At 72.5% G+C, this 20,522-nt stretch overlaps 1 protein-coding gene across 1 annotated transcript in view; it reads right to left on the bottom strand.

Moving 5' to 3' along the window:
- The window catches only part of BOP1 (BOP1 ribosomal biogenesis factor), a 62,294-nt gene that overhangs the window by 36,416 nt on the left and 5,356 nt on the right, over positions 1-20,522 (bottom strand). The window contains exon 3 of the mRNA XM_086741393.1: positions 8,457-8,567. Within this exon, the coding sequence (XP_086597519.1) occupies positions 8,457-8,567 (111 nt within the window). The remainder of the gene's footprint in view (positions 1-8,456; positions 8,568-20,522) is intronic.

Genomic DNA, 20,522 nt, shown 5'->3' with positions numbered 1-20,522 from the left:
GGCTTTGAGCGAGGGCTCGGGATCCACGGACCGGCCGGGCTTTGAGCGAGGGCGCGGGATCCACGGACTGGCTGGGCTGGGCTTTGAGCGAGGGCTCGGGATCCACGGACTGGCTGGGCTGGGCTTTGAGCGAGGGCGCGGGATCCACGGACTGGCTGGGCCGGGCTTTGAGCGAGGGCGCGGGATCCACGGACCGGCCGGGCTTTGAGCGAGGGCGCGGGATCCACGGACTGGCCGGGCCGGGCTTTGAGCGACGGCGCGGGACCCACGGACTGGCCGGGCTTTGAGCGAGGGCGCGGGATCCACGGACTGGCCGGGCCGGGCTTTGAGCGACGGCGCGGGACCCACGGACTGGCCGGGCTTTGAGCGAGGGCTCGGGATCCACGGACTGGCCGGGCCGGGCTTTGAGCGAGGGTGCGGGATCCACGGACTGGCCGGGCTTTGAGCGAGGGCTCGGGATCCACGGACTGGCCGGGCCGGGCTTTGAGCGACGGCGCGGGACCCACGGACTGGCCGGGCTTTGAGCGAGGGCGCGGGACCCACGGACTGGCCGGGCCGGGCTTTCAGCGAGGGTTGATGGACCGGGCGTTCGCAAACTTCCCCGTGCCGCCGCTTAAAAGCCACGCGGGGGGCTGATGGCGCACGGCTCTGCCGCAGCTGCAAATCCCCGGGATTGTCCCGCCGGCAGCTGGACCACGTCTGCGTCCCTTCCCCTGCTCCGGCGTCACCATCGCGCGCTTCTGGCCCGAAAGCGCCAGCCCCACCAAGCCGTCACCTTGGTCGCTGCTCCCGCTGCCCCTGGGTCACCGTCGGGCAGCGCCGAGGGAGAAATCATCACCGTCTGGGTTTTTGGTTTGTTTTGGGATTTTTTTGGCTGGCGCTGAATTTTTGGCTGTGCTGTCACATTTGTTCCCTGCTCGGGAGCTCATCCGGCTTTTTTAAAAAACGGCGAAGGCCGGCTGAGAGCACAGCTCTGGAGGCGAAGCCCAAATAACCGTTTCCGTGCCGCACTCGCCCGTCCGCGCTCGGCCACGCGCGTCTGGGGACGCCAGGCCGCCCGCGCTGCCTCTCCCTGCAGTCCCGCTCCCTTCCCAACGGCCCGCGGCTGTCTGGCGCTTCTCCCTCCCCGCCAGCTCCAGGCGATCTCCTCCCTGGCCGGGGACCTAACGTTTCGGCTACGCCCCGCTGAGGCGCGCTCGCGGGAATCCCAGCGGGCACAGGCGGCGGCGGCGCCGCGCCCTCGGGAGCCGGCCGTCGGCCGCAGCCTGGCAGCGAGCCGCCGGTGCGCCTTCGCACACGTCGATCTACAAACCCCGCGTTTCTGCGCGCCACCCGAGGACGCAGCCGGCGCCCGGAACCTCCCCAAACGGCTCCCTGGCGCCGCCGGCGCCGCGGGACCCAAACCGAACCGCGGGCGAGATCAACGCACAGCGGGGCGCCGCCGCACGCCAAACGGCGCTGGGCCCACGGGCGGCGCGGCGCGGAGGAGCAGGAGGCGCGGGGTCAAAGGCAGGCACCGGGGCAAGCACCGCCGGCTGCCGCCAGGAGCGGAAAGCGGATCCGCGAAGCCTCGGCCGCGGTGCCTCCGGTGGCAAACCCCCCTCGGTCCGCGTCGGCAGGCAGCGAAGGTCTGCTGGGCGCGTTACGGCTCGCAGAAAAGAGTCCTGGGGCCGCAGCGTCAGCCCTGGCCCCGCAAACCCACCCACCCCGCGCCCCCGCGCCGGCCAAGCCGCCGCCTGCTTCCTGCGCACGTTCCCCGTACCCGGAGCGCGGCCCAGCCTGATGAAGTGGGACATTGGAACGGCGGCCAGCCACTCAGCTCCGGCCACGCGCGCGTCCCAGACCCTCGCCGCGGGGCTGCCGCGGGGGTCCCTGCGCCCAGGGAAACGCCCGCGCTGGGCCGAGGCCGGCACAGAGGGACGAGCGCCGCCGAGCCGCGAGCGGGGTCCCTGGCTCCCGCGGCGCAGGCCGTGCCAGCCGGGGGCTCGCAGTCGCCCAGCGGGGCGGGGCAGCGGCCGCGCTTGCCGCCCTTCAGGAACGGGCAGCGAGGAGGCCGGCGCGCCTTTCGCTGGCTCTCTGGGCGCCGCGGCCGGAGCGGGGCTCTGCAGGCGGCCAGAGCGCAGCACGTGCCGGATTTGGGAGGTCCACGGTACAAATCCTGCCGGGACAACGCTGCCCGGAGCGGGACACGCCGCCGGACCCCGGCGAGGTGGCGCAACGCTCCCCTACCCGAACCTGGGGCTGGGGAACGCTCGGCCTTGTCCGCCCGGGACTTGCCCTGGCAGCGAGCCCCTGCTGCCCGCGGAGCAGCCGGCGGCCCCGCGCAGAGGGAACGCGGCCGGGCCCCGGAGAGGGCAAACGGGACGCAGCCGGCAGCGCCAAAAGGCGACTTCAGCCTCACCGAGCCGGCACCGCCGCCGGCGGCGAGCTCGCGATGCCCTGCAGCGCTGCGCCACGAACGCGAGCGCGGGGTTTGGACTCCCAGCCGGGTCCCAGCGCGGGGTTTGGACTCCCAGCCTGGTCCCGGCGCGGGGTTTGGACTGCCAGCCGGGTCCCGGCGCGGGGTTTGGACTGCCAGCCGGGTCCCAGCGTGGGGTTTGGACTCCCAGCCGGGTCCCGGCGCGGGGTTTGGACTGCCAGCCTGGTCCTGGCGCGGGGTTTGGACTGCCAGCCTGGTCCTGGCGCGGGGTTTGGACTGCCAGCCGGGTCCCAGCGTGGGGTTTGGACTCCCAGCCTGGTCCCGGCGCGGGGTTTGGACTCCCAGCCTGGTCCCGGCGCGGGGTTTGGACTCCCAGCCGGGTCCCGGTGCGGGGTTTGGACTCCCAGCCTGGTCCCGGCGCAGGGTTTGGACTGCCAGCCGGGTCCCGGCGCGGGGTTTGGACTGCCAGCCGGGTCCCGGCGCGGGGTTTGGACTCCCAGCCGGGTCCCGGCGCGGGGCGAAGCGCGGGGCGGGGGCGGCTGAGGACCCCCCCACAGCGCCCAGCTCGCCCCCATCGCGGGAGCCCGCTCGCAGAGACGTCAGCTGGCTTGGGAAAGGACGGGCGGCGAGCCGAGCCGCAGCGGAGCGCAGACCCGGCACGCAGAGGGGGAAAGCAAACGGAAAAAAAAAAAAAGAAGAAAGAAAGAGAGAAAAGTTTCCACTCCTCAGCCGAAAGTTGTTGTGGGTTTCTCGCTCTCCCTGGGTCAGGGACCTGCACGCGGCAGTGGATTCGGTGATGTCATTCCTTCCAGAAGGAAAAAGCCTTTCCTGCCCCAGCTGAGCTCTTTACGAACGCTGAAATATCGACTTCGGGGCAGCCAAAGCACAGAGCACTCAGCTCTTTTTTTTTTTTTTTTTTTACAGTTGTATCAGCACGGGTATCAGCTTTCCCCTCCGCTCCCCCCCAGCCCGCCCGGCCCTCGGGCTCTCCCGACCCGCTGCCCAGGCCACCCCGCCGGAGCCGCTCCCACGCCGCGCAGCCAGCCCGGGGCGCGGGGTCGGTCCCGAAAGCTCCCGCCGCTTCACGGGGCGCGGGGAAAGACGGGGGCGAGGGCACACAGCGCGGCTCGGCCGCGGCGTCCCGGTCCAGCTGGCGCCGAGAGCAGAGCCCAGCAGCCGAGCTCGCCGCGTACGCCGCCTTTGATCGGGAAATCCATCGGAGTTCCGAACGGCGGGAAGACCACCTTGGGCGGTGGCACCTGACCAAAGACCGGAGGGATCCGGCCTGAGAGACGGCTGCCAACAGCGCCGCGCGGACCTCCCGCTGCTCCCGCGGGCCGGAGGGGAGACTGCTCCGGGCACCCGGGCGCCCCCGTCCCCCCGGGCGCCCCCGTCCCCCCCGTCCCTTCCCCTTCGGCCGCTGTCGCCCCAGCGCAGCCCGCCCAGCAGCGCCAGTCGCCCCGGGGCACAGACCGGGAGCTGTGCCGGGCGCGGGATTTGAGGAGCAGGCTTTGATCCGAGGCCCCGGGAGCGCGGCTCCCCTTTCAAAGCGCTGCAGCTCCAGATGTTCGTGTTATTCCCATCAGCGCCCACAGCCCTTACGGTCCGCAAAGCCTTTGGCACCACCGGCAGCGCACGGCCACCAGCTCCGCGGGCCAGCGGCGCGTAAGATAATCCGCCTGCACGGCGCGCGCGTCCCTCTCCTGCCATTCCGCGTTTAAATCCGACGCCTTTTCATCTCCTCAACGTCCCCCCGCGCCGCCTTCCACATCCTGTTATCGTGTCCTGCCGGGCCCCGCGCGGCCTCCCAGCCACACAAATCTTCTCTCCTCGCATCTCTCCATCCGCAGATTCCCCCAGGCCGCCAGTTATCCCCGCTCTCCATCTCTGGGGCTCTTTTTTCTCCCCCGCCTCTCTCCAGAACGGAATCAGGGAAATGGGGCATGGCGCTGCAGCTGGCGGAGCTCGCTGACGGGCCGCAGCGAGGCTCGCGGCGCCCTGCTCCTCGCCTCCGTCTCCAGCTCCCTCCCGATGCCGACGCTTTCACCGCGCGCTTCCCAAGAACCGCGGTTCCGCGAGCGACTGACGAGGCCGGGAGGGCACGGAGGAGCACGTGCTACCCCCGCAGCCGCAGCTTCGGCGGGGGAAACGCGGGTCCGGGGGGGCTCTCCAGCGGGATCTGCTCCCTGCCCCGCGCCCGCGCCAGTACGAACACCCGCTCCGCAAGACGGGACGGGGCGAGACGGGACGCGCGGGGTTTGGGAAGGACGGGCAGCGCTAGGGTGCACGCTCCCCTCCGCGGCAGGGGGAAGGAAAACAAAAAGTCTCGAATTCACCAGCAGAAAGGCGAGAACGCGGGCACGGGCTGGGAACCCGCGCTCTTCCCCGGGGGAGCCGGAGAGGGGCCGCCTGGCTCAGGGCGCGGGGCAGGCCGCGGCAGCGGGCACGGCCTGGGCGCACCGGCACGGGGCCCCCCGCGCTCTGCCCCGCGGCACCCACGAGCTTCCGCGGAGCCGCGGGGCAGAGAGCGGAGCGGGGGAGCCCCGACCCTCCGGCCACGGCAGCCGAGAGAGGCCGAGCCCGCCGGGCCGGTGGCCAGGCACCCGCGGGCTCGCTCCTCGGTGCTCAGCGCCAAACCGGCAGCACTGCCGCGCTCCGAGCCGGGACGCCGAGCTCCCCGCGGCCCCTTCCCTTCGCGCCTCGGCCGGGCCACGCTCGCGGGGAGGCGCGCGAAGCGGTGACCGCAGCGGGCGAGCGGGGAGCCGGAGCGCGCGCCGGAGCCGGGCGAGCGGGGAAGCACGCACAGCCACGCACACACACGCGGAGCGATGAGTTGAAGGAGCTGTCTGCCAGCAGCACATTCTGCAGGATTTTTATTTTTTTTTTTTCCCCCGCTCTCTTGGCTAACCAGCTACTGAAAGAAGAGCTCCCGCAGCCCGGCCAGCCGCTCGCCCCCCCGCCCGGGTCAGCTGCGCTGCGGAGGAGGGAAGTGGGCTTGGAACGGCCGCCGGCTCACCGCGGAGCACTCAGCGCGCCGTCATTCATTATCCCTGACATATGGAATAGTCATTGCGGGAGGAAACAGAACCAAACAACAGCCCCAAACTGCTTCCTCCCAGCGAGGCCCTGACAGCCGCCGCAGCTCGCGGCCATTCATCTCCGCGCGGCCGAGGGGAAGGGCCGCGGGGGCCGCGCGGCGAGCGAGGGCGGCGGGGGGGCCTGGCGCGGGGACGGCTCCCCGGCGGCTTTCGTGCCGCCCCGCGCGGGGACGCTGCCCGTCGGGCACCGGGAAAGGGCCCTGCGCGCGACGCGGGCTCCCCTGCCCGCCCCCGGCCAGGAAACCGATTTATTTTGTTGTGTCTCTCTGAGAGCGCACGGCCGAGCGCGGCCCGGGCGCGCGGCCAGGCCGAGCGCCGGCAGCTGCCAAGTGAGCAGGAGCACAGCTCGAAGAACTCGTCAGCGCTCAACACGGGGGCAGCGCCGGCCCGCGCCATCACTCTTCATTAACGAGCTCCGAAGCCCCCGCGCAGGCGGCGGGGAGAGCGCGCCGGCCCCCGGCAGCCCCCGGCCGGCCGCTGAGTGACAGCCCGCGCGGCGGCCGCAAACCCCGCCGCGCCGGCGCTGGCACCGGCCGTTTTCCCGAACCGCCGCCGGTTTCGGGAGCAGTCCTGCCGGGAGCGGAGCGACGGGGCGGGCTGCGCGGGCGGCTGCGGACGAAGCCAGGCAGAGGGGGAAGCGGGGAGCAGCCCCCCGCGCGAGCGGCGAGCCGAAGCGGGCAGGGACACGTTCCCGGGCGGCGCTGGCGGCACACCCCAGAACGAACAGGCGCAAGGCGGGCAGGGCAACCAGTAAGACGCAGAGCTGCTGCCAGTAAAGATTTGGGGTAATTACCACGGGGACAGGGACAGACCGGGAGCACAGGGCGGCCCAAATTCCTGTGCCGCGTTCCCCGGAGCCCCCAGCACCGACCAGAGCCCCCAGCACCGACCAGAGCCCAGGGACGACTGGCTCGTCCCTCGGACGATCCCCGGCTGCCCCCACGCACGGACGAAGGTCGGGACCCCCAATCCGGCAGGGAAGCGGGGGGGCCGCGGCCACGCCAGCCCCCGCTCCCACGCGCCGTCCCGCTGCGCTCCCAAGGTGCGGGGTTCAGGCTGCGCCACGCAGCTCCTCATCCCTGGGGACCACGCTGCCTTCGGCGGGAGGGCGGATCCGGACCCTCCCCCATGCAGGATCACCCATCCCGGAGGTTTCACCCCAGAGCCCGCGCTCCCGCTGCACAAACATCGCCGCCTGGAGCGGCGCAGCCTGCGAGGCCGGCGGCGCGGTCGGCAGGGCCGGAGGACGCAGGCGGCTCGCTGCGGCGTCCCGCAGTAACCGGGATGCGGCTGCAACGCAAGGCAGCTCCTAACGACACCACCCAAGGAGGTGCAACGGAAAACGAGAAACGCAGAGCCCGTTTGCAGCCGTCGAGCGTCCCGCTGGCCCAGGCGGGGGGATGCCGCCCTGCCCTGCCCTGCCCTGCCCTCCCCTCCCCGGGCCACCAAGCGAGAGCCCAGCGGCGGGCGGCGAGCACAAAGCGCCCCGCGAGCGCGTCCTGCAGCCCGGCCAGGCGTCCCGGCCGCAGGAAGCAGAAGCCCCCGGATCCCGGGGAAGGAGCCGAACGCAGCGACAGAGGGAGGGCGGGCGCTGGGAGCGGGGAACAAAGGCACTGGGAGCTGCTCTGATGTCACCCGGTTCTGCAGCGGCGCTCCCCCCGCCGGGGCCCTGGGGCCGGGCAGCTGGGGAGAGGCAGGCCTTGGATTCCTGCGTGAAAGGGGGGGTTTGTTGGTTTTTTTTCTCCCCGGGTTATGCTGGAGACATTACACAAGTGTATGTTTTCTATAGTCATATATTTCCCCTCTCCCTAAATCTCTATTCCAGACCGGGGGCAGGACCGCCGGCAGCTCCGGCCCGAGCCCAGCTGGGCCGCCACCACCCCGCCCTGCGGGCACCCGCTCCTCCCCTGCCCCCGCCGGGACCCAAACCGGGCCAGGGGCGCCCCCGAAGCGCCGGAAAGGCCAGCCTAGAGCCTCCGAACCGCCGGCGACGCCGGCGGGCTCTCCCGAAGCCACACTCGCACCCCGAGCCCGGGCGCCAGGCTGCCGTCGCTCCCGACGTCCCTTCCCGCGCCCGCGGCCGTCGGCGGGCTCCGTCCGGCTCTTCACCCGCCCGGCCGCGCGGGATTTTCCGTGCGCTGCTACTTCTCAGCGGTTACGGAGCAGGCAGCCCGGAGCACTGCCTTATCCCGTTACCCCACCCCACCCGCGCCCGGAGGCCTCTCCCAGCCTCCAAGCCGTGCGCGGGCGACCCGGCACCCTCGCAGGCGATCCCAAATCCCGGCGGCACGGGCCGGATCCAGAGGCCCCCGCAGCCCTTGGCAGGCCCCCGGCCCGACCCCGGGGCTCTGCTGGAGCAGCTGACGGACGCCAATCGCGTTAATTGATTCAGCAGGCGATTAAGAAAGGCAACGGAGTTTGTCTGGAACAACCGAGCCCCTGGGGCGCTTCACTGCCGAGATCCCGCTAGCTTCCACGCAAGCGCTTTCCCACCTTTCCCGAGGCGGGAAGCGCAGAGAGGTTTCCCTGCGGGAGCAGGGCAGACCCCTGAGCAGGGGACGTCCCCCCAGGAGCCACAGCTGAAGAAGCCCCCTCCCCACCCCGGGCACGGACGGCGCCCGTGCGACCCGTGGGAAGGGCGGCGGCGCGGTTCTCCCGCTTGGGAAACGCTGTCCCTTCCGAGGCGGACGCGACGTTCCCCTCGGCTGCCTCAGGCGCTCCGAGCGACGACCCGAGCCGCGTCCCCCCACCGCGCTGTCCCTCGCAGCCCGGGCAGCGCCTCCGGCCCGCCGCGCGTGAGCGGCACGGAGCAGCCGGGGCAGCTCCCTCCCAGAGCCAGCCTGGCCTGGCCGGGCCCCTCCCGCCGAGCTCCCGCGGCGAGGGAAACCGTCCCCTCTCTCGCACCCGCGTGGAAAAGAAACGCTTGTAGCGGGTCCTACCTCTTCATCCGAGCTGTCGTCTTCATACTCGTTCTGAGCGAGCAGGCTCTCGCTTCCCTTCAGCGGCGAATCGTCCTCCAAGGCCCTGCTCTTCCTGGGAGCCCCTTTGGCCTGGAAAACGGAAAAAAGCAGCTCAGCGAGACCCCATCACGCGAATCCTCGCGCTTTGGCGTCCGCTACACCAGAGAGCTCGGCCGGCAGCGAAATCTGAGGCTGGCCCCAGCGCCCGCTCTGCTGCCAGGCCCAGGAGCAGCACCAAGCACCTCACGGGCCGGGCTGCACGGCGCTGTGCAGTACCCGGCACCGCCAGGTCCTCCGGGACGCCACGTTCCAGAGGGGAGGAAGGAAGGAAAGGGCTCGTTAAGCCGCCTGCAGGGACAGCCCGTCACCTCCCTGCTGCGGACAGGGTGCCCGAGAAGCACTGGCAGCCGCTCAGCTCACACAAGAGTTGACTTCTCCCTCACGGGGCTCAGAATTCCTGTCCCTCCGCAGCTCCCGCATCCCAGTCACCTCCCGGAGTTATTTCCGGACTCTGTCCCTCCTTTCCGCGGGAGCTCAACGCCGCTGAGGCCACGCAAAGACGCAACCGGAGCAACGGTCGCAACGACCCAACCCGCGGGGACAGGCAGGAGGGGGACAGGGCTTCCCAGCGACGCCGCTTCCCGCGGGCACCGGCCAGAGCTCAAACCGGCCAAGGACCAGGGGCCGGCGCGGCGCCCGGCCCGGGAGGGGGCAGCGCGGCAGGAACCGCACGCGCTCAGGTGGGGGAAACCGAAAACGTCCGCTGGAGAGGATCGCTGGAGGTCCCCCCTCCAACCTCCCGCTCACAGCGGAGCCGGCTTCCAAGCTGGGTCAGGACGGCTTTAAACAGAGGGAGGCGGATGCAGGCTGGACACGAGGAGATGTTTCACGCCGAGGGCGGTGGGGCACCGGCCCAGGGTGCCCAGCGGGGCGGTGGGTGCCCCGGCCCTGGAGACGTCCCAGGCCAGGCTGGCCGGGGCTGCGAGCAAGAGCCTTCCCCAGCCCACGCAGGGCTCTCTGACGGGCAGATCTGCCCCCAGCAGACCCCGGAGCCCGCTCTCTCCAGGACCGGCCCCGCAGCGCCGTGCCACCCGCCAGCACGGGCGCCCGGGGGTTTTTGGTGGCGCCTGCCACGGCGCCGTCACGGGGGCAGGCTCTTCCCAGCGCCCAGCTCCAGCCGGGGTCCCGCCTACAGGTGGGCTCCACCGCGTCCGCACCCAGGGCTCCGGAGCCGCCAGGCGAAGCGTTTGAGATCGGGCAAAGCACACAACCGCCTCGCCTGCGCGACCCGAGGTCAGGTGGGCGTCGCGCAGAGCCCTGGGGAGAGAAGGCGCCAGGGACAGGCCGCAGCCGCAGCGCCGAGGTGGCAACGGCCCCGCGGTGAAGAGACCCCCCCAGCACCGGCGCTGCACCGCGCCAGACGCGTCCAAGCGAGGTTTCCCGCCGGCGCCCAGCCTCACTCGCGGGGAGCCGAGCACAGCCTCTAGCGCTCCCGCCATCCCAATTTTTTTCCGTCCCAGAACCCGCAAGGGGCAGGACGCCTCCCGCACCGAAGCGGAGCTGGTCCCGCCGCAGGGCCCCCGGGCTACGCGCTCTGCTCTGCTCAGAGGGGCAGCGCACGGGCACGCCGCGCCGATTCCCCGCTCCGACGGGGCCCTCAGACAGCCCCAACGCCAGACCTCGCCCGCTCGCTGACCTGCTGCGTGGGTGCTGAGCGAGCCGCAGCTCCTGCCCTGGAAAAGAGATTCTCCCTCCCTCCCTCCCCCCGCGTACCACGCGGAGCTGGGGCCGGGGGGAGCGGGGACCCCGCCGAGATCGGGTTTACGGGAGGATTCGGTGAAATAATCGGAAAAACAGCCCCAGAAAACGCCCCCCGCGGGAGCAGTAAAATCCGCACAGCGTGTGATCACCTTCTGCCGTACACGCACACCAGCGCGGCTCCCCCGAGCCGCGGGGAGAGGGGTGGGAGCGAGCCTGGAAAATACCGGCCCGGCAAGAGGATGAGATTACTGCAAAAACAAAAGGCTTTATTAAAAAATTTTTAAAAAGGGAGATTGGAGATAAGTTTTTTTGCAGGCTTTTGGCGCTAGGATGGCTCCGGACTTGAGTTTCCACCTTTCCCTCGATTCCCCCCCTCTCAGCAGCGCCGGGGTGAGACCGGAGCAGGATCCTGCGCCGCCAGCCCCGGCTGCCGGTGCCGCCGGCGTCCCGGGGAGCCCAGGCGTGCCGGGGGCGGCCCGCGCCCGCGCCAGCGCTCCCGCTCCCGCCGCGGCGGCGCCCGGCCTCCCGGGCCGCGCAGCCGGGGAGGAAAGCAGAGGCCCCCGCTCCCCAGGTCCCCGGTTCGCGGGCACAAGCCGGCCTCTCGCCCAGGGCTCCTGCCAGAGACCCACCCCGGCCGGCGCGGCCGCAGAGCCGGCCGGACCCCAGCGTCCCGCCGCCGGGGACGTCTACTGGCAGGTCCACGGCCTTCCGGAGAGCTCCGCCAGGAAAACCAGCAGGACCTCAGCGAGGACATCAATCACGCGCCCTGCACCCTGTGACACCCGACCGGAGCCCAGCCGGGAAACAGCGAGCGCTCACGGACCGCTGAAACCATTTTACCAGGAGAAAAAAAATCAGTCTGAACCGGACAGGGCTCCACGGCGGCTCCGGGACGCGGGAAAGGCACGCGGAGCCGCGCGGCCCGCAGCCCTGGTCGCAGGGAACGCGGGCACCGCTCGCTCACTCCTCTCGCAAGCCTGGCTGCGGGAATGGAGGCCAGGCCCGGCTGCGGGAATGGAGGCCAGGCCCGGCTGCGGGAATGGAGGCCAGGCCCGGCTGCGGGAATGGAGGCCAGGCCCGGCTGCGGGAATCGAGGCCAGGCCTGGCTGCGGGAATGGAGGCCAGGCCCGGCTGCGGGAATCGAGGCCAGGCCCGGCTGCGGGAATGGAGGCCAAGCCTGGCTGCGGGAATGGAGGCCAGGCCCGGCTGCGGGAATCGAGGCCAGGCCCGGCTGCGGGAATCGAGGCCAGGCCCGGCTGCGGGAATCGAGGCCAGGTTCTGCTCCGAGCCCCGCGCACAAGGGCTCGTTCCACCAGAAGGCGGCAAGCGACGCCGGCCACGCCGCAAAAACCCCGCAGAACCCCCCGAAACGCCGCCGAACCCCGATCCTGGCGGCTTTGTCGCTGCCGGGGAGGCCTGGGCAGCTGGCGGGTTTCCACGGCACGCGCGGGCGCCAGAACAGGTTTGGCTGTGCCGGGGGGGAGGAGGGAAGAGCGAATCCTCCGGCACCAGCGAGACCTGTGGCCTCCTCTGTCCCACCACCACCTCCAGCACACGCGTGGGTCGGCCAGGGTTCCTCCGCTCCAAACTCCCACAGCTAGATTCAACAGAGGAACCAGGAAAAAAAGGGATTCCTCTAAACTTTTCCGGCACAGAAGCCCCTGGGGCGCAGAAGAGAAGCAGAACTGCGGAAGGCTGGCCCATCCCGCGCCCCGCAGCTGGGTACACCGGCGTCACGAAGGACCGCGCCTCTGCCGGCACCGCTCCTGCTCCTTCCAGCTGCCGCTGCTCTGGCGCTGGGGCCAGGCAGGCGCGGAGCAGCCGAACCGGCGAGGGCAGCGTCCCCCACCGCGTCTGCTGGCTGGCAAAACGAGCACCAGAGCTAACGGCCCGGTCCGATCCTGCTCTCCCTCCCCACGCGAGCCAGCGGCAGCTGGATCAAGACCTCAGTAGCTGCTCTGGCTCCCTTCCCCTCAGCAAACCCCGCTCGCCTCCCGCGTAAAGCTCTCGAGGCGCTCCCACGCAGTTCCTCCCCGATCGGAAACTCCCGGCTTGCGCGGTTCCAGCGGGAAGGGAGAAGGGTCTGCGCCGTGCCAGGGATCCCCGGTGGAGCAGAGTCTCCTGGTGAGCTGCGGAGGCAGGGAACCGCAGGAAGGGGGTGCGCGCGCTGAGCGCCGCTGCCGCAGAAGGAGGAGGGCAACGAGCAGCCGGACGGGCGAGGGGAGGGACGGGCGATGCACGACCAGAGGCGCGCCGGGTATCGGACCCAGCGCGGAAGCAGCCCTTCCGCGGGACAAAGCCGCCGCCCCGTGCTGAGGAGAGCGGCTGCGAGGCTCCCGGCTCAGCCCGACCGGACGCCGGGACGCGCGCGCACGCGTAGCGAGAGAACCTCACGAGCCCAGAGCTCGCCGAGGCCGTACGGCCAGCGCGAAAAAGCCACAAGCAGCACAGGCGCGCGTCGTCACTCCCCCGCTCCCAAAGCGAGGGGGCTCTCGGGCCTGACACCGCCAGCTGCGAGGCGAGGCGGGACGACGAAACCCCCAGCGTTACACAGAAAAACGACCCCCAGAGCAGCAGCGACGTCGCTCGCGACAGGGCCAGGAAGGGCCCCGGTCCCGGGAAGCCCGTCAGACCGGCTCAGATCCGCCCAGCGCAAGGCCTCAGACGCGCGCTACCTCCCGGTCAGCCCCTGCGCTTTAGGGTTCCCACTCTCGGGCAAGCACGAAGACGCGAGGCAGCACCTCGAGCGATCGCAGCCCGCGGCCACGGGAACGCGCGCGCACGCCTCAGGTTCGGGCTCAGAGGTGAGCAGAGCCGAAGCCGCCGACTCGGATCTTCGGAACGAGAGCAGCGATGCGGCTTCTCCCGGGGCAGGGCCAGGGCCAGGCTGGAGCGCCCAGGGCCGCGCAGCCGCGGCCGCGCGAGCAGCAGCCCCCAGAGCAGCCCTGCTGCCGCGGGAGCAAGGAGGAACTCGCACGGATCCTCCCCGTGGGACGAGCCAAGCGACGCGAGGCCGACGCCGACAGCCGGAGACAAAGCCACCTTTCCGCACCCCGGTGCCTTCGGCGCAGCGCGTCTCGTCTCCTTCCCACCCGCTCAACTCCTCTCCCGCTCGGAAAGCGGCCACATCGCGCCGTGCTCTGAAGAAGGCGGCTGCTGTTAAGCTCCCGCGCCCAGCTCTGCGCGTCGCAGCGTTCCAGCGCCGGCGCGCCGATCGGCCGGGCTGCCGCCTCTCCGCACACCGCACCGCGGGCAGAGTTCAGCTCCTGAGGGGACAGGCAACTCAGCCAAGGCTGCCGCCGCAAGTGACAACCCCAAAGTCCTCACCCCGAGGGCAAACATCGGCTCGTTCCTCCGCGGGGGCTGACGCAACGGCTGACGGCACAAACAGACGCGGCCTGACGCGGGAAGAGTCTCGCTCGCGCGCAGGCCCGGGAACGGACGCGGCTCCAGACAGAGCAGAGCGGCTCGCCGGGGCGCCAGGCAAACCCCGCGGGTTTACCGCTCGCGGCTCCAGCTTCCCTTGGCAGAGCTCCTCTCAGAGGGCTCAGCGCTGCCGCTCTGAAGCTGGCTCGGAGCACGGAGCCCTGCACTGCCTGAGCGCAGCGCTCCCGCCGCAGTGACACCCACACCGGGACCCGCCGCTGTCCTGAGCGCAGCCCTCCGCACCGCGGTGACACCCACACCGGGACCCGCCGCTGTCCTGAGCGCAGCCCTCCGCACCGCGGTGACACCCACACCGGGACCCGCCGCTGTCCTGAGCGCAGCCCTCCGCACCGCGGTGACACCCACACCGGGACCCGCCGCTGTCCTGAGTGCAGCCCTCCGCACCGCGGTGACACCCACACCGGGACCCGCCGCTGTCCTGAGCGCAGCCCTCCGCACCGCGGTGACACCCACACCGGGATCCGCCGCTGTCCTGAGCGCAGCCCTCCCGCCGCGGTGACACCCACACCGGGACCCGCCGCTGTCCTGAGCGCAGCCCTCCGCACCGCGGTGACACCCACACCGGGACCCGCCGCTGTCCTGAGCGCAGCCCTCCGCACCGCGGTGACACCCACACCGGGACCCGCCGCTGTCCTGAGCGCAGCCCTCCGCACCGCGGTGACACCCACACCGGGACCCGCCGCTGTCCTGAGCGCAGCCCTCCGCACCACGGTGACACCCACACCGGGATCCGCCGCTCTCCTGAGCGCAGCCCTCCCGCCGCGGTGACACCCACACCGGGACCCGCCGCTCTCCTGAGCGCAGCCCTCCGCACCGCGGTGACACCCACACCGGGACCCGCCGCTGTCCTGAGCGCAGCCCTCCGCACCGCGGTGACACCCACACCGGGATCCGCCGCTCTCCTGAGCGCAGCCCTCCCGCCGCGGTGACACCCACACCGGGACCCGCCGCTGTCCTGAGCGCAGCCCTCCGCACCGCGGTGACACCCACACCGGGACCCGCCGCTGTCCTGAGCGCAGCCCTCCGCACCGCGGTGACACCCACACCAGGACCCGCCGCTGTCCTGAGCGCAGCCCTCCGCACCGCGGTGACACCCACACCGGGACCCGCCGCTGTCCTGAGCGCAGCCCTCCCGCCGCGGTGACACCCACACCGGGACCCGCCGCTCTCCTGAGCGCAGCCCTCCGCACCGCGGTGACACCCACACCGGGACCCGCCGCTCTCCTGAGCGCAGCCCTCCCGCCGCGGTGACACCCACACCGGGACCCGCCGCTGTCCTGAGCGCAGCCCTCCGCACCGCGGTGACACCCACACCGGGACCCGCCGCTGTCCTGAGCGCAGCCCTCCGCACCGCGGTGACACCCACACCGGGATCCGCCGCTGTCCTGAGCGCAGCCCTCCGCACCGCGGTGACACCCACACCGGGACCCGCCGCTCTCCTGAGCGCAGCCCTCCGCACCGCGGTGACACCCACACCGGGACCCGCCGCTCTCCTGAGCGCAGCCCTCCGCACCGCGGTGACACCCACACCGGGACCCGCCGCTCTCCTGAGCGCAGCCCTCCGCACCGCGGTGACACCCACACCGGGACCCGCCGCTGGCCTGAGCGCAGCCCTCCCACCGCGGTGACACCCACACCGGGACCCGCCGCTGTCCTGAGCGCAGCCCTCCGCACCGCGGTGACACCCACACCGGGACCCGCCGCTGTCCTGAGCGCAGCCCTCCGCACCGCGGTGACACCCACACCGGGACCCGCCGCTGTCCTGAGCGCAGCCCTCCGCACCGCGGTGACACCCACACCGGGACCCGCCGCTGTCCTGAGCGCAGCCCTCCGCACCGCGGTGACACCCACACCGGGACCCGCCGCTCTCCTGAGCGCAGCGCTCCGCACCGCGGTGACACCCACACCGGGACCCGCCGCTGTCCTGAGCGCAGCCCTCCGCCCCGCGGTGACACCCACACCGGGACCCGCCGCTCTCCTGAGCGCAGCCCTCCCGCCGCGGTGACACCCACACCGGGACCCGCCGCTCTCCTGAGCGCAGCGCTCCGCACCGCGGTGACACCCACACCGGGACCCGCCGCTCTCCTGAGCGCAGCCCTCCGCACCGCGGTGACACCCACACCGGGACCCGCCGCTCTCCTGAGCGCAGCGCTCCGCACCGCGGTGACACCCACACCGGGACCCGCCGCTGTCCTGAGCGCAGCCCTCCGCACCGCGGTGACACCCACACCGGGACCCGCCGCTCTCCTGAGCGCAGCCCTCCGCACCGCGGTGACACCCACACCGGGACCCGCCGCTCTCCTGAGCGCAGCCCTCCGCACCGCGGTGACACCCACACCGGGACCCGCCGCTGTCCTGAGCGCAGCCCTCCGCACCGCGGTGACACCCACACCGGGACCCGCCGCTGTCCTGAGCGCAGCCCTCCGCACCGCGGTGACACCCACACCGGGACCCGCCGCTGTCCTGAGCGCAGCCCTCCGCACCGCGGTGACACCCACACCGGGACCCGCCGCTGTCCTGAGCGCAGCCCTCCGCACCGCGGTGACACCCACACCGGGACCCGCCGCTGTCCTGAGCGCAGCCCTCCCGCCGCGGTGACACCCACACCGGGACCCGCCGCTGTCCTGAGCGCAGCCCTCCGCACCGCGGTGACACCCACACCGGGACCCGTCGCTGTCCTGAGCGCAGCCCTCCGCACCGCGGTGACACCCACACCGGGATCCGCCGCTCTCCTGAGCGCAGCCCTCCCGCCGCGGTGACACCCACACCGGGACCCGCCGCTGTCCTGAGCGCAGCCCTCCGCCCCGCGGTGACACCCACACCGGGACCCGCCGCTCTCCTGAGCGCAGCCCTCCGCCCCGCGGTGACACCCACACCGGGACCCGCCGCTGTCCTGAGCGCAGCCCTCCGCACCGCGGTGACACCCACACCGGGACCCGCCGCTGTCCTGAGCGCAGCCCTCCGCACCGCGGTGACACCCACACCGGGACCCGCCGCTCTCCTGAGCGCAGCCCTCCCACCGCGGTGACACCCACACCGGGACCCGCCGCTGTCCTGAGCGCAGCCCTCCGCACCGCGGTGACACCCACACCGGGACCCGCCGCTGTCCTGAGCGCAGCCCTCCGCACTGCGGTGACACCCACACCGGGACCCGCCGCTGTCCTGAGCGCAGCCCTCCCACCGCGGTGACACCCACACCGGGACCCGCCGCTGTCCTGAGCGCAGCCCTCCGCACTGCGGTGACACCCACACCGGGACCCGCCGCTGTCCTGAGCGCAGCCCTCCCACCACGGTGACACCCACACCGGGACCCGCCGCTCTCCTGAGCGCAGCCCTCCGCACCGCGGTGACACCCACACCGGGATCCGCCGCTGTCCTGAGCGCAGCCCTCCCGCCGCGGTGACACCCACACCGGGACCCGCCGCTCTCCTGAGCGCAGCCCTCCCGCCGCGGTGACACCCACACCGGGACCCGCCGCTGTCCTGAGCGCAGCCCTCCGCACCACGGTGACACCCACACCGGGACCCGCCGCTGTCCTGAGCGCAGCCCTCCGCACCGCGGTGACACCCACACCGGGACCCGCCGCTGTCCTGAGCGCAGCCCTCCGCACCGCGGTGACACCCACACCGGGACCCGCCGCTGTCCTGAGCGCAGCCCTCCGCACCGCGGTGACACCCACACCGGGACCCGCCGCTCTCCTGAGCGCAGCCCTCCACACCGCGGTGACACCCACACCGGGACCCGCCGCTGTCCTGAGCGCAGCCCTCCGCACCGCGGTGACACCCACACCGGGACCCGCCGCTGTCCTGAGCGCAGCCCTCCGCACCGCGGTGACACCCACACCGGGACCCGCCGCTGTCCTGAGCGCAGCCCTCCGCACCGCGGTGACACCCACACCGGGACCCGCCGCTGTCCTGAGCGCAGCCCTCCCGCACCGCGGTGACACCCACACCGGGACCCGCCGCTGTCCTGAGCGCAGCCCTCCGCACCACGGTGACACCCACACCGGGACCCGCCACTGTCCTGAGCGCAGCCCTCCGCACCGCGGTGACACCCACACCGGGACCCGCCGCTGTCCTGAGCGCAGCCCTCCGCACCGCGGTGACACCCACACCGGGACCCGCCGCTCTCCTGAGCGCAGCCCTCCCGCCGCGGTGACACCCACACCGGGACCCGCCGCTGTCCTGAGCGCAGCCCTCCGCACCGCGGTGACACCCACACCGGGACCCGCCGCTGTCCTGAGCGCAGCCCTCCGCACCGCGGTGACACCCACACCGGGACCCGCCGCTCTCCTGAGCGCAGCCCTCCGCACCGCGGTGACACCCACACCGGGATCCGCCGCTGTCCTGAGCGCAGCCCTCCGCACCGCGGTGACACCCACACCGGGACCCGCCACTGTCCTGAGCGCAGCCCTCCGCACCGCGGTGACACCCACACCGGGACCCGCCGCTGTCCTGAGCGCAGCCCTCCGCACCGCGGTGACACCCACACCGGGACCCGCCGCTCTCCTGAGCGCAGCCCTCCCGCCGCGGTGACACCCACACCGGGACCCGCCGCTGTCCTGAGCGCAGCCCTCCGCACCGCGGTGACACCCACACCGGGATCCGCCGCTGTCCTGAGCGCAGCCCTCCCGCCGCGGTGACACCCACACCGGGACCCGCCGCTCTCCTGAGCGCAGCCCTCCGCACCGCGGTGACACCCACACCGGGACCCGCCGCTGTCCTGAGCGCAGCCCTCCGCACTGCGGTGACACCCACACCGGGACCCGCCGCTCTCCTGAGCGCAGCGCTCCGCACCGCGGTGACACCCACACCGGGACCCGCCGCTGTCCTGAGCGCAGCCCTCCGCCCCGCGGTGACACCCACACCGGGACCCGCCGCTGTCCTGAGCGCAGCCCTCCGCACCGCGGTGACACCCACACCGGGACCCGCCGCTCTCCTGAGCGCAGCGCTCCGCACCGCGGTGACACCCACACCGGGACCCGCCGCTCTCCTGAGCGCAGCCCTCCGCACCGCGGTGACACCCACACCGGGACCCGCCGCTCTCCTGAGCGCAGCCCTCCGCACCGCGGTGACACCCACACCGGGACCCGCCGCTCTCCTGAGCGCAGCGCTCCGCACCGCGGTGACACCCACACCGGGACCCGCCGCTCTCCTGAGCGCAGCCCTCCGCACCGCGGTGACACCCACACCGGGACCCGCCGCTCTCCTGAGCGCAGCCCTCCGCACCGCGGTGACACCCACACCGGGACCCGCCGCTGTCCTGAGCGCAGCCCTCCGCACCGCGGTGACACCCACACCGGGACCCGCCGCTGTCCTGAGCGCAGCCCTCCGCACCGCGGTGACACCCACACCGGGACCCGCCGCTGTCCTGAGCGCAGCCCTCCGCACTGCGGTGACACCCACACCGGGACCCGCCGCTCTCCTGAGCGCAGCGCTCCGCACCGCGGTGACACCCACACCGGGACCCGCCGCTGTCCTGAGCGCAGCCCTCCCGCCGCGGTGACACCCACACCGGGACCCGCCGCTGTCCTGAGCGCAGCCCTCCGCACCGCGGTGACACCCACACCGGGATCCGCCGCTGTCCTGAGCGCAGCCCTCCGCACCGCGGTGACACCCACACCGGGACCCGCCGCTGTCCTGAGCGCAGCCCTCCCACCGCAGTGACACCCACACCGGGACCCGCCGCTGTCCTGAGCGCAGCCCTCCGCACCGCGGTGACACCCACACCGGGACCCGCCGCTGTCCTGAGCGCAGCCCTCCGCACCGCGGTGACACCCACACCGGGACCCGCCGCTGTCCTGAGCGCAGCCCTCCGCACCGCGGTGACACCCACACCGGGACCCGCCGCTGTCCTGAGCGCAGCCCTCCGCACCGCGGTGACACCCACACCGGGACCCGCCGCTGTCCTGAGCGCAGCCCTCCGCACTGCGGTGACACCCACACCGGGACCCGCCGCTGTCCTGAGCGCAGCCCTCCGCACCGCGGTGACACCCACACCGGGACCCGCCGCTCTCCGGGGGCGCCGACTTCGCAAGGCAGCGCGAAGCAGCACTTGCACCGGTGCCAGGAGCTGCTGTCAGCACCAGCAGCGGTTTCCTCGCTTCCACGAGCGCTGCAAACACGTCCCAGGGGACGACGGGCAAGAAGGCCCCGCAGAAACCGGGCCACCAGAAAATAACTGGTCAGCTGCCTTTCTATTTCAGGCTGGCGCGGCAACCGCGGGTACAAATCACCCCAGGGCAGAGAAGAGACGGCACTGGGCTGGGGAGAACGAACCAGGGGCCACTCCGTGCAGTCCCCGCACGCGCCCGCGCTGCCGAGAGCGGCTCAGCCCCGAGCGGGGGTCCCGCGGCCGCGCGGTGCCCGGCCGAGGCAGCGAGGAGGAAAACGAGCCCGGGTCCGCGCACAGGCGCGGGCAGAGAAGCAGAGAGGAGCGGGATTCGGCCCTGCAGCCGCCCAGAGCCCCGCGGGGACGCTCCCAGCCCCGCACCGGGACGGACGGGAGCCGGGCGAGCCCCCCGGGCGCAGCCCCCGCAGGACGGGAAGCGTTAAGCAGCTCTCACCGCCTCGCGCCGATCCCCGCACCCGGCTCAGGGCAGATTTGTCTCAGGCGCCCGGTGCCACAGAGCAGCGCCGAAGGGGCTTCCTGGAGCGAAAAAAAGCAGCACATAAACATTTCAGCCTGGCCTTCAGCTGCAGGCCACCGGGCTTTTCCCCGGGGGCGCCGGGAGCCGAGCCGGACAGCTCAGCTCAGCCCCGGCGCTGCCAAGGAAGAAAGCCCAGCTTGTCAGAACGCTGGAAGTCATTAGGCGGAAATCTAATCCGACAAGGACAG

The sequence above is a fragment of the Chlamydotis macqueenii genome, chromosome 2 (assembly GCF_036417535.1).
Source record: "Chlamydotis macqueenii isolate bChlMac1 chromosome 2, bChlMac1.mat, whole genome shotgun sequence".
Taxonomy (NCBI): Eukaryota; Metazoa; Chordata; class Aves; order Otidiformes; family Otididae; genus Chlamydotis; species Chlamydotis macqueenii.
This window is presented reverse-complemented; position numbering and strand designations above follow the sequence as displayed.